Source organism: Anopheles aquasalis, chromosome X (genome assembly GCF_943734665.1).
Source record: "Anopheles aquasalis chromosome X, idAnoAquaMG_Q_19, whole genome shotgun sequence".
NCBI classification, from domain to species: Eukaryota; Metazoa; Arthropoda; class Insecta; order Diptera; family Culicidae; genus Anopheles; species Anopheles aquasalis.
Genome location: NC_064876.1, coordinates 1,856,243 through 1,868,901, shown reverse-complemented (window position 1 = coordinate 1,868,901; position 12,659 = coordinate 1,856,243). Strand labels below are relative to the sequence as shown.

The 12,659-nt window shown below is 50.1% G+C and overlaps 1 protein-coding gene across 1 annotated transcript; it reads left to right on the top strand.

Annotated features, from left to right (window-relative positions):
• The first annotated feature begins 202 nt into the window (after nt 1–202).
• Nucleotides 203–2,273, top strand: LOC126572126 (larval cuticle protein 1). Its single transcript, XM_050231191.1, has 3 exons — nt 203–480; nt 891–1,159; nt 1,264–2,273. Exons 1-3 carry the CDS (start codon nt 469–471, stop codon nt 1,682–1,684), a joined length of 702 nt encoding a protein of 233 aa, XP_050087148.1. The 5' UTR covers nt 203–468; the 3' UTR covers nt 1,685–2,273.
• The last annotated feature ends 10,386 nt before the right edge of the window (nt 2,274–12,659 follow it).

Sequence of the window (12,659 nt, the reverse complement as noted above, 5' to 3'; positions counted from 1 at the left end):
AAAACCAAACCGCCGTAGCAAACGTAGTGATCGATCCGGTGGGTGGGTGGTGGGATGGCAAAACCAATTTTCCAAGGCCCCCTTGGTACCCAACCGGGCCACACTGGCGGGCGGGCGGGCGGGCGGAAGGGGGGTGGGGGGCAACGCTTGGTCAATATATAAGTGCGGCCCTGGACCCACCAGAAGTCAGTTCATTCTTCGCCCCCAGCCGACACGGATCGCGTCCCGCCTCACAAGCCGGAGAGGATCCACCGAGTCGCTGCTGCACAATTTTTCACCCTACCCACCCTCCCCCCCCCCCCCCCCTCCCGCCCCCTTATTGTGCGCGCGTGTGTTTTTTGTGAAATTTGTGTAAAGGCTCGCCAGCAGTTTACCTCACCCGAAAAACAAAAAAAAACCCTCGCTCGCTCGTTACAGCTTTTGTCGGAAGAAGAAGAAGAAGAAGAAGAAGACGCAACAACAACAATAATGTTCCGATTTGTGAGTTTTCCCTCCCCTTTCCCTTTTGTCTCGTTTCTCCTTCCTCGTTTCTGGCTGCTTCTTCTTCTGCTTGTTGTGTGTTCAACTTCTCTTCCGTCTTCGTCGGCCGCGACCTTACGGACCTTATCTTCGGCTTCAGCTCCTTCTACAATCAATCGCTCATCGGTGATCCGCACCTCAATCAACGCCAAAAGTTGACTGGAAGAAGAGGAAGAAGAAGAAGAAGAAGAAGAAGAAGAAGAAGAAGAAGAAGAAGAAGAAGAGGAAGAAAAAGAAGCACAAGAAGAAGAAAAAGAAAAGTGCAACAGGAAGAGAATGAAGCAAAGGGCAAACGCCGAAAAGGGCGTCTAAAATGGAAAGCAAAAAAAAAAAAAAACTTATGCCCCCCCCCCTCCCACACCATGTTCTAGGTGCTGCTATCAACGCTGCTGGTGGCCTCCGGTGCCCTGGCCCAGTACGGTGGTAACGGTGGTTACCACCGGGACCCGAAGACGGCCGCCATTCTCAGCGAACAGCGCTACCTGTCCGGGGACGGCAAGTTCGGTGCCGCCTACACGCAGGAGGACGGTACGGACTTCAAGGAGGAGACGGACGCGGACGGTAACCGGCGCGGTTCGTACAGCTACGTCGATCCGACCGGCCAGCGCCGCACCATCTCGTACGTGGCCGGCAAGAATGGGTATGTGGTTTTTTTTTGCCAACCCCCCCCCCCCCCCCCCCACAACTGGATCCACCCTCTCTTAACGGGGCTCTCTCTCTCTCCCTCTCCCTCGGTTACAACAGATTCCAGGCGTCCGGTGACCACCTCCCGGTAGCACCGCCGGCCCCGGCCCAGCCAGCACCACAGCCCCAGTACCAGCCGGCCCAACCCTCGTACACCGGTGGTCGTAGCTACGACCATGACGATGGCCAGTACGATCCCCGCTGGAACGATCCCAACTTCAGCCAGAACCAGTACGGTGCGGCCCCGGCCCCGGCCCCGGTCCCGGTCCCGGTTGCCCCGGTACAGCACCACCACAACTACCACCAGCAGCAGCAACCGGCCGCCCCGGTTGCACCGCAGTACAACCACCACTACGCCCCAGCGCCCCAGGCACCGCAGGCGTGGACCACGACCCCGGCACCGCACCGCTTCCAGCCGCCCGGCAAGCTGCAGCTGAACCGAACCCCGGACGGTTACAGCTACACCTTCAACAAGGTTTAAGGCCGTGGAAATGGTGGCGGGTTGGGGGGGGGGGGGGTGCAGATTCCCTTTTCCAGCCCTCCCTCCCCGTTATCCTCAAACCCTACGCACAACCTTGCGCATTTTTTTTTTTGTGTGTCGGAAGTAAGCGTTACCCCCACCCACCCCCTCCCCTTCTACTACCCCTTACTCGGGTGCCACCCTTGTATTATGTAGGAATGCTTTGTGATATGATTATAAGCGCGATGTTTGTGTTGATTGAGATCCCCAACCCCCCGCACCACCCCAAAAAAAAAAAACCTCCACCATCAACCCCGCATTTTGCAACCCCCTACACCCCCCGCCCCCTCCAAGATCTCCTTTACCACTGGCACTATATGGCTGTCGCTCAGAGAGTAGTAAGTGCTTGTTGACCTTGGCGTTATTAAATTCCCACCTTGTTCCACGACCCCCCCCCCCCCCGCCCCTTGGATGTTGTGGTCTGTTGTGTGGTTTGTGTGTGCGGGCGCGCGCGCACACGCTCAAACGGTATGCGGAAGTATAGGTAGGACAACAAAAAAAAGCTAGCTGAAAACTTTAACCGAAATACATGAAATCGAACTCCACTCCACCTCCTGTCCACCGCTGTTTGAACACTGGGTGCCGGGACACGCGGAAGCTGATGAATACTGCCATTCCATTCCTTCTTCTTCTTCTACTTCTTCTTCTTCTTCTTCTCCCTGCCCACACATAGCCACCTCCACCTCTGTACGCCGATTGCAATGCGGTAGTTCATGCACACAGAAACCGGTTTCGGCTCCACCACCACTAACGACAGTGCCCTTCTCTCTCTCTCTCTCTCTCTCTCTCTCTCTCTTTTCTGCCTGCCTTCCTTGTTTCTCTTGATTTGCTTTTCCCATTCTCCTCCTCCTCCTCCTCCTCCTCCTCCTTGCGAGTGGTGGTGTCCTTGGAGCGAGTGATTGTCTTGGAGCGATCGTGAACAGGAAAAAGGGAAAGGTGGCGAACACCGTGGTTTTTAGCATAGAACGCATCTAGCGAGGGGGAGCCAGCGGGGGGGGGCTCACGGGGCCGGAAAACGGACCCACCAGACCAGGGATCAATCGGAAGGAAGGTGGTCAATTTGCCGTGGCATGGCGGCCGTGTGCCTGTGAGCGCCGAACCTTGTGCCATTCACCACCCTGACATGCACCTGGCTGCGCGGTGTGCAATGCGGAAACCGAATGTAGGTTAGTGAAGGGTTAGGTGGGGGGGGGGGGGTGTACTGTGTACTGCTGCTGCCAGTGGTGGTGGTGGTTTCCAGGGGCTGGTTTTAGGTGGCTGATCACGATGGCCTTTCCATTGACCGAATCGAACGGTTCACTAGCCCTACTGCGCGTTGCCTAATCTGCAACGGGTGGGTGGGTGGGTGTGCCTCTTGCTGGCCTTTTGCTGCTGGACACCGGGTGGACCGGCCCGGGGGGGGGCCAAATGGGGGCCCGCGGTAACGCAATTGATCTGATAGTTTCAGCCGGCGACAGACGAAGCGTAAACTGTGAATGTAATGCCACAAAAAACGAGTATGCTTATGTTAACAAAAAAAGTTTATGTGGTCCGAGGGAGCCGTGAAACCGAGCACCAAGCCTGTAACGTAGCGAAATGAGAAGAGAAGAGAATGTTCTGCGATCGCTAGTACAGCAAAACAACTTCTTAAACTATTCAGAAATTCAACTTTAGCTCGCCGATTTATGTTTTTTTGTTTTTGCGGCCAAAAACACTGGAACGTAAATGCCTTTGACGTTTTGGTATCAACGTTTACGCGTTTATGCCTGCCACACGGAGCGTAAACTTTTCTCGGTGTTACATTCTAAGTTTACGCTTCGTCTGTCCCTGGCTTCAGGGTGCTGTACGCGCTTCTGATGCTCATGGTCATGAGTCGCGCTTGGTGCGGTTGCCGGCTTGCGACTCGTTTCTGAAGGAGTTAATTTTGCTGTCGTGATCTTTATTTTAAACATATTTTATTATTATTGCTGATTCTTTCAAGAATATCGTGTGAAAATGTTCAATCAATCGAAGGAAAACTGACAAAGATGTTGATTTTTGAAAAGTCGCGCGCCTCATGCATTTGCAGACACGCATTTCTAAATTGGATGCCATGGCTGAAGTAGTTCACAAATCCTCTCCAAAATTGTACCAAATATTCTTCAAAAGTTGTAGTTTAGTATGGCATTTACAGAACTACATATGGGTAGATACTTTTTCCGAAAGAAATCTTCAAAAATGAGCCGTTTGTTGGTACGAATCAAGAGACTTCAAGCGACGAACCCGGTTTGACAAATTCGTCACCGTTTTCGTAGTCGTTGCCCAGTAGCATCAAAATCACTGGGCCGATTGATTTGAAATTTCGAACACATATTCTGTACACTATTTGTCAGATAGTCCCATCGAGTTTTCATAAAAAATATTGATACTTTTTTTTTAAAATAATGATGTAAAACTTCTTATTTGAAGGTATATTCGTGTACGTCGTCTCTATAGGGCATATTAATTAACACACTCGAGCAAAATACAAGTGGTTTTTATGCAAAATACAAATGAAGAGGAGAGCTTTGATAAATTTCTTCAAAGATTGCAAGATTGAGCAGCTCAGCAGAGAGCAGAGTTGAAAAAGGTGATGCTTTTTGCGATTTTTCCTCAAAACACGATTTTTAAAGCTTTGTTTCAAAAAAAGTATCAACAATTTTCACGTAATCTTGACGGGGCTACCTGGTAAAGAGTGCACAGATTATGTGTTAAAAGTTTGGAATCGATCGGCCCAGTAGTTTTTACGCTACGTTGAAAACGTTGATTTTTGGGGAAACGCTCTGCAAAGTAGCGAGCTGCAGTGGAGCCTTGTATGAAGTGCGGATTAAAAAAAAATCCCTAACTTGGTCAGCTTTGCTTCGATTGATCCGAAAACTTTACACAACGTCCTTGAAAGGATCAGCACTCAGGGGAAAATGTTAAAAATACGTGTCACAAAACAAAATTAAATACCGAAGCCCTCCCTTAACGCACATAAATCGGTTAGAGCATTCGTCTCCTACCGTTAACAGTGCGGCTAACATCGCCTTGTACCGTGAGCCGGTACCTCGCTTACCGATTAATTTTCCCATGGTGCGTATGCGTGCGTACGTGGCTGGCACGCACACATACACATGCAGTTGCGACGACGATCGAACGATGTGCCCACGGTTCTGCTGTCCTATCGAAGGGATGCCACACGTAAGAGCGATCCTGCGGTGACGATGACAATAGGGGACATGACATGATGAACTCTCCCGTCACGTCGCTTAACGCTCTATTGCCGTCGATTGCATGGCACGATGAGAAGGATGACGATGATGATGATGATTATTATGAAGTACTCCAGATTTCCGGAATGCCAACCCTCCTGTGTGAGTGCCTTCCTTCTATTATTACCTTGCTCTTCGCTCCCCTCGCGCGCTCGCTCGCTCGCTTGCTCGACCTTTTTCCTTTCGGTCTCTGTGTGCGACAGGCAGCTCTCTCTCTCTCTCTCTCGCTCTCTCTCCTCTCTCCCTTCTCTTTCTGCAGCTATCTATCTATTTTATCCCTCAGCTCTGTTTGCCTGCCTGCCTGTGCGATGTCATAATTGCGTGCCGATCAACGGAACTGGGCACATGATGTGGGAAGCCAGCGGCGACGCTGACGCTGATGATGAGCATAATTAAAGCTGCGCTCAACGAGGAGTAAGGAGCGGTTAGCGTGCTGACGTTATTAAAAATGGCAGCAGCAACGGAAACGGAATCGCACCATCGGGGGGGGGATTGACATTGCTGGCATTCCGTGGCGTTGCTGGCCGATTTGATTTGTTTATTATCATCGGTTTGGAAGAGTAAAATGGGTGTGACAGTGGGGTGCACACGGTGTTTCACTTGTTGCATCTCGCCAATTAAAAAGTATTCGTGACGAAGTTTTTTTACAAAATGACTGTACTACTGTGAACGCCAAACGAAACAACCGTAACGTAGATTATTTTTTGTGCATAATATTCTGATTGTGCACTTTTGGTTTTAATGCGACACCATCATTTGCTGCACAGCCGGTGGAAGAAGTCTCATTGGCCACCATTTGTACATTGCAGCTAGATTTATAATCATTTTACACTGTTTCATTAGCTGCTTTGTTTAATAATAGCTCAATAGAATTGTATTGGACGATGCTGTGGGCATTTTGTCTGTTTGAAGGATTGTTGGTATGAAATCAATGCTCAAATACGCATTTATGATCGCTGTGCTGTAATGGCAGCTTGCTTAGTCGGGCCAGAACTTAACGGGACGTCTGTAAGACTTAATAAATGCATTCCAGGACTCTCCCGTGATGAAATCTTTCGTTTTCAAACAACAACTCCACGTGGTGCAACCTTGTCTTTCGCCCTTTGTGATCCCGCGACGATAACTTTTGAAGGTGTGGTTCGATTTTGGCGCAATTTTTATCACTAAAAGAAAAGACTTAGACCTTTAAAAAGACACCAACAGAGTGGCAAAGCGACCCCTGGGAGCGCTACAGTGAGTAAAAGAATGTGGCCAAATATTAAGTGTTCCATTCTTTACGTCACCGATCAAGTGATTGACATTGACATCTTGGCATCGAAATCTTTGCTTCGAGAGAGAGAGAGAGAGAGAGAGAGAGAGAGAGAGAGAGAGAGACAAAAGATTACATACAAATCATCCTTCTAAACTTGGTGGTAATAGGTGTGGAAAAAGGTTTAAAAAAACGCGTGGAATCAGAAACGAAATAGAAATCCGAAGCGAACGAACGTCGCAGGGATCTGTGAACTACTCCACGGGTTCCGGGAGACTATACCCCGCTGGGTCTCGCGCCACTTTCTTGACGCGGTGACAGTCGGCGAGCGTCGCGAGCGCGAGAGGCCGTTTGCTTTAAAGTTGCACCTAGCCCGCAGGGCATCATGTTGCTCACTGGCTGCTGGTGAAAAAGGAAAACTCGTCAGTCGTCTTGCCGTCGTCTCGTCACCTTACTGTCGTCGTCGCCGTCAACCGGTGACCGGTGGCGTGGCGTGAGAACCGGCGACGTAAGGCTCTCATGACCACCAAGTGGCGGCTTGCCCCACCACCACCACCACCACCACCAGAACGCTCTGCCCTCTGCACCGTACACTCCCGGTCGAGGATCCTCTCGAACTGTATCAACATGTATCGCCGATTGTGCCAGGGCAGTTCGGTTAATGGGGTTCGTTTTTTTTTGCTGTTGGGCGAAGGGTTAATTGAGAGGGCACCGGGCCCTTCCCGTATTCGATTGTTTTTTTTCTTCCCTCTTCTTCTTCTTCTCTTCTTCAATTCATCGCCCCCCCCGGCACCCACTCCCCTTCGGTGTTGCATTGAAGGAAGGATTTTTGTGCGAATTTGGTGGGTTTTGTGCCCGCTAATTGTGAGACCACCGCCACCGGAACGCGGTTTCGGGGTTGCAACAGTAACAGAATGAAGGCATAAAAAAAAGAAGAAAAAAAAAGAAACGAAACAAAGGGCACGACACGGGAAAGTGGCCTCCACTTGGTCAAGTGGCCCCGATCGGCACAATCGGCCACCAGTGAAGGACTGTGCGGACGCCGGACAGGAATCGCGCGGCAAGAACAGCAGAGAACTGTGAATCACTTAGCAAAGGGGGGGCTGCCGCTGCTGCCGCTGGTTGGAGAGCGGAGCGGAGGGGGAATGTGACAAAGATTGAACAACAATGCAAGCACAATGAAGGTGCCAATCGATCGAGTCCTTTTGTTTGCGGTTGTGTGCCTGTTTTTCGCTTCGTTTTCGTTTTTGTTTTTGTTGTTTTTTTTTTGTGTGTGCACGCGGCCCACCGTGGTCGTGGCTCGCGGTCGCTGCTGTTGGTGCAGCGGTGTTAAGCCAATAAGGCGTTAAGTCGCCCGCCCGCCTGCCCGTCTCATTACGGTAAAATGAAACAGCAAAGTGTGCGTAGTGGGTAACCATCGGTAACGGCGGCGAGCAGCGCACGCGGTACGCCACCTAGAATGCGGTGGGTTGAAATTAGCAAATAACATATTGCAGCATAGAAAAGGTTTGAGTGGCGAATGAAAACGACGAGGGACGAGCGGAATCGTCCAGGTCCAAGGGCGTAGCAGCGAGGCGCTTGCGGGCGAACATTACATCTGTCATCTGGCGTAGCCGCGGAAAGGACATTCCAGGGCCATTCCAGGTTCGCTCCGTTGTTGATTGCGCTGTGAGTGAGTGGGTGAGTGGTGGTGGTTGGAATGTTTTTAATAAACTCTCGTTGTCGACGCACTTGGTGACGGTTTTTTTTATTTTGTTTGTTGTTGTTGCAAAAGTGTTAGGGTGATGGCCTTGCGATGATTGCCACGACTGGGGACTGGGGAAAGGGGAACAACAAAACCACTCGCTGTAATGCTCCGCTCGCTTTTCATTTGAAACATGCAGAAGATGAGCAAATCAGCTCCGGTGGAACGCGGCCGCCCGTTGTTCGCTTTTTTTTAACATTTGTCCATGAATGTTTATCCCTTCAAGAAAATTGTGTAAAAGTTTTAGATTAATCCAAGCGAAACTGACAAAGATATTGATTTATTAACAGTCGCGTGCCTCATGCATTTGCAGACACCCATTTCTAAATTGGATGCCATGGATGAAGTTTTGCACAAATCTTCTTCAAAATTGTACCAAATATTCTTCAAAAGTAGTAGTTTATTATGGCATTTACAAAAATACATATGGGTTGATACTTTTTTCAAAACAAATCATCAAACATGAGCCGGTTTCTCGAAACAAATCAAAAGACTTCAACGACCGGGTTCGTTGACGAATCTGTCACCGTTTTCAAACTCGGTACCCATCGGAGCATAGAAACTACTCGTCCGATTGATTTGAAACTTTGAACACATAATCTGTACACTCTTTACTAGTTGGCCCCGTCAAGATTTCATGAAAATGGTTGATACTTTTCTTTAAACAAATCGCCAAAAATCGTGGTTTTAAGCAAAATCACGAAAAGCATCTCTTTTCCAACTTCAATAATCTGCCAACAATCGAAAAATAAGAAATTCGACAAAAGCTTGACGTGGTTACCTAAATAAACTTATAATCTTTCAAACCAGTATCGATTTGTATCTTTCTGACGGCCCACCACGCAGCTACGACCGGGGGCACCGGGAAAAGGCATCTTTTCGAAGACACACGACTGCCTAAATGTGACTGCCATTGATGACCCTGTTTTTATCAAATCTTCCCCAAAATAAAACCAAATATTCTTCAAAAGTTGCAGCCTAATATGCCAAACCGAAACCGAAACCGAAAAGCGGCCAGCTCGAGCACAGCTCTCCGATTGCCCCCCATGGCCGTGAGGTGCGATACCGATTGCCGATTGTTATTGTTCGAACGAGGTTCAAACGGTCTTCGAATCCGGGGCCTTTCCATAAGGCGGCACGCAAATCCCGAGGCCCAGAAATCCGAGGTGAGGTGAGGCGATCCGATCCCCGACCGGTGGACGATGTGGCGAGTGCTCAAGCGGGCATAATGGCCGGCGGCCTTAATCCACCGGATAATGGATCAGCTTTGGCCGGTAATTACCGGCGAGGCGCGCGAGAGAGAGAGAGAGAGAGAGCCTTTTTCTCGGGCATGTTTTTGGCGGACCGAGGACCGGACACCGTTTGGCTCTACTGTTCGCTCGTTGACCACTCTGATCTGCGGGATCCCTTTGACCGTTGACTTTGGACTATCGTGAGCTCATCATCAGCAGCAGCAGCAGCAGCAGGAATGCGCTCTAGGAATGCGGTGCGCTCCAGGGAACGCGCCCTCACCTCCTTCTGGCACCTTTACTCTCCTTCCTCTTCCCTTCTTCCAGTAAAAGGGGTTTAGCAGGGGCTGCAAAATGTTTCCTTTTCATTAGGATCATCACCATCACGGCCAACAATCGGACGCGGCACTCGCACTCCGATCGCAATCAGCAGCGGTCCGGCTCAGTCCATCCCGGTACTCGTATTTACTCTGCCGCAGCGGCTGCTGCGCTCCAGAGAGAGAGAGAGAGAGAGAGAGAGAGAGAGAGAGAGAGAGAGAGAGCGGGATTAGCCGTGGCCAGTACCAGGCCAGGCGTACAAATGTTTCCGCTGCGATGGGAGGGGTTTGTTTTCGTTTTGCCGGAGAGCGGCTACCGGGACCGGGAGTCTATACTCTCGTACAACCGTTTGTGCCATCCTGGTGCTCGAGCTTGAATGGGTGGAATGGAGAAGAGAAGAGCGCTATGCTACGGCTATGCTAATGTTGCACTCCGGTGCACCGCCAGGTAGACTTCACCCACGATCCTAGCTATATTATCCTCCCGGATCGACGGGATTAGCTTTTTGGGCGATTGCGGGTGCGTGTGCGTTTGGCACGGGCACGGGGTCTATTGTGCCGGCCAGCCGCCAGCGAAACCTCCCGGGCGACCCCGTACTTGAGAAGTGAGTAATTACCGGCATTTAGCAGCCCTCTCCAGGCAGGGACGGGTGGCAGAGGGTTTTTGAACCACCACCCCGGGGCGGGGCCGGGCCGGGCCGCTCGGGGGCCGATGATCCGTGATGGGTTTAAATATTTGAAATAATATTTTTCATAAATATTAAAATTAGATGTCACTTGAAAACGGGATCCATGGCAGCGGCCGGGTACGGCGGGTACCGGAAAAGGGGGCCCAATTCCGTCACTGTCCGTCACGGTCAGGCGCGCGTGTGCGCGTGTGCGCCTTTACAACAGTTGCCTTTCCGCCAACTGCAGGGTTTTGGCCAATTTTGCTAAAGTGCAACCAACAGTTACGGGTCATTTTCTACCAACAGCCCTACCGAATTTCGCTGAAGCGCGATTTTGCTACGAAAAGGTGGTGCCACTTTTAGGATGAAGGATAAGATGGTAAAGTAAAAAACAAATACCTTTACAGCGCAACAAGTGACTGCTCTTCATATGAGTAGTAACACATTTTATTCTCGAGCTGGAAATGTTGAGCGCTGTGCCTGTAGAACCCATTTAAATAACCCTTTTTCAACGTTCTCGTTGATGGTTGATGCTTAGTTTGAACATTCTACGACACAAAACAGAAAAAGGAACACGTGCTTGAAAGCAGAGACTTTAACATTAATAACAAAGAGCGTTTGAAGTACAGGAAAAAAAAACTGTTAGAAGAAATGTTGAAGGGTTTCACAAGATGAAAAAGAAGAGTTGAAGTGTTTTGCGCACAACAAACGACTGGTAACTCGCCAAACCACTGACGGAGAACGTTAGCGGCAACAATTGAACCGTTGGAAGCGAGCCCCTCGCTTATTGTCTTGAAATCGTTAGATAATTGTCTTAAATGGTCTTGGCGGTTACATTGGCTGTTTAAATACTGCCATGATCAAAACTAATAAATCGGAATTTTGTACTTATTCCTTCGCGGGCTTATCAATTTTGCGGGCTCTGTTACTGACGTATTTGCCCAGTTTCAGCTTGCCTGCTGTTCATTTACGCTCATAGCAGAGATTACCAAGTACCAATGTACCAAGCAAACTGGTGCAAGCCGGTACACCGAATGTTCCTCACCTGGGCCGTTTACTGCCGGTGCAATTTCGGGCTCCCTGTTTTTTTCTTTTTTTTTGTTGTTTTTGGGGACTTTCCGGCACAACGGCGACCGGATGTAGGCTGTAGGTGCGACTGATTACCGGAAGGCTGGCTCGCACAACCAATAACACAGCGACAAGCAGTAGCAAAACATACGGACGCGATGAGTCGCCCAGGACCTCTGAGATAGAGCAAAAAAAAAAAAAAAAGAGAGAGAGAGAGAGAGAGAGCGAGTAAAAGACGAAGAAAAAAAAAACAGAAGGAAAGCAAAAACCGAGGTAGCAGAAGATCGGACTGCCATTTAGCACTTCATAAAATCGATCATAACAAATCATAAATCACGGTGCAAAACGCCACGCCGACGTCCCTGTCTTCTGTCGGTGTGTTGCGGAGTTGATCACCATCACGCACACCTTACACACCACAACAGCCCATGTTCCCGTTGTCGAGAGAGAGAGAGAGAGAGAGAGAGAGAGCGCGTTCCCGTTTACCTGGGCACGATAATATGCCAGTCGGCAAACCGTTGACAACCGAGACCAAAGGAAAGCCGTACCACCAGGACCCGTACAAACGAACGGGGCTGCATCGGATTCGGAGCAATCCCGGACGGTTGACAGGCTGCGCTGAATAGAGATCCTTGCTCCGTCCGTCCGGCAAGGATATAATCCGCAGTAAATGAGTCTTCAAAACGGCAGCAGCAGCAGCAGCAGCTCGGGATCACCGATCTCGATCCTAGATCCTGGCTTGATACTGGCTGAGAGTGAGAGAAAGAGAGAGAGAGAGAGGATGCTGCTGCTGGTAACGCCACAGCGACACGGCACGAGGAAACGAAGCGGAGGAAAGGCGAAAGAAAGAAAAAAAAAAAGAAAAGGGAACGAGACAGTGGCTTCAGGTGGCTTCCACGAAGCCAGTCAGCACAACGCTGCACACAACAACAACAACAACAACAATAGCCGCTCCTTGCTCCTTGCTAGCCAGCGTTGAGGTTATGGTTTCCCAATTTTTGCCCCTTCCAGGCCGGCATCAAGGGTCCATATCCTTCATATCAGGGCAAATGAGGGAGCTGTATAATCGGTAGCACGGCCGGAGGGAGCCGGGGTAGCGGCAAATAGGGGCCAACGAGAAAAACGGAGGATGCGCAGCAGTCCTGCAGTACGGCACACGCACCCGCGCACACATTCGACTCGACTGATGAAGAAATTATGATTTTATGACAGCTTAAAAAATAAGGCCCGAAAGGGCCCCCGTGTGTTGCGGTTCGAACACGCGGGCACAGCGGGAAAAAGCGGTCCTCCGGACGTTGTATCGCTGTGTGGTTGTTTATGGCAGGCAGTGGCGTGTATTGTTCGGAGTCACTCGGCACTCGGCACTGGGCTTTGGAGTGTTTTGTTTTGATTTGTTGCTGTTGTTGTCGT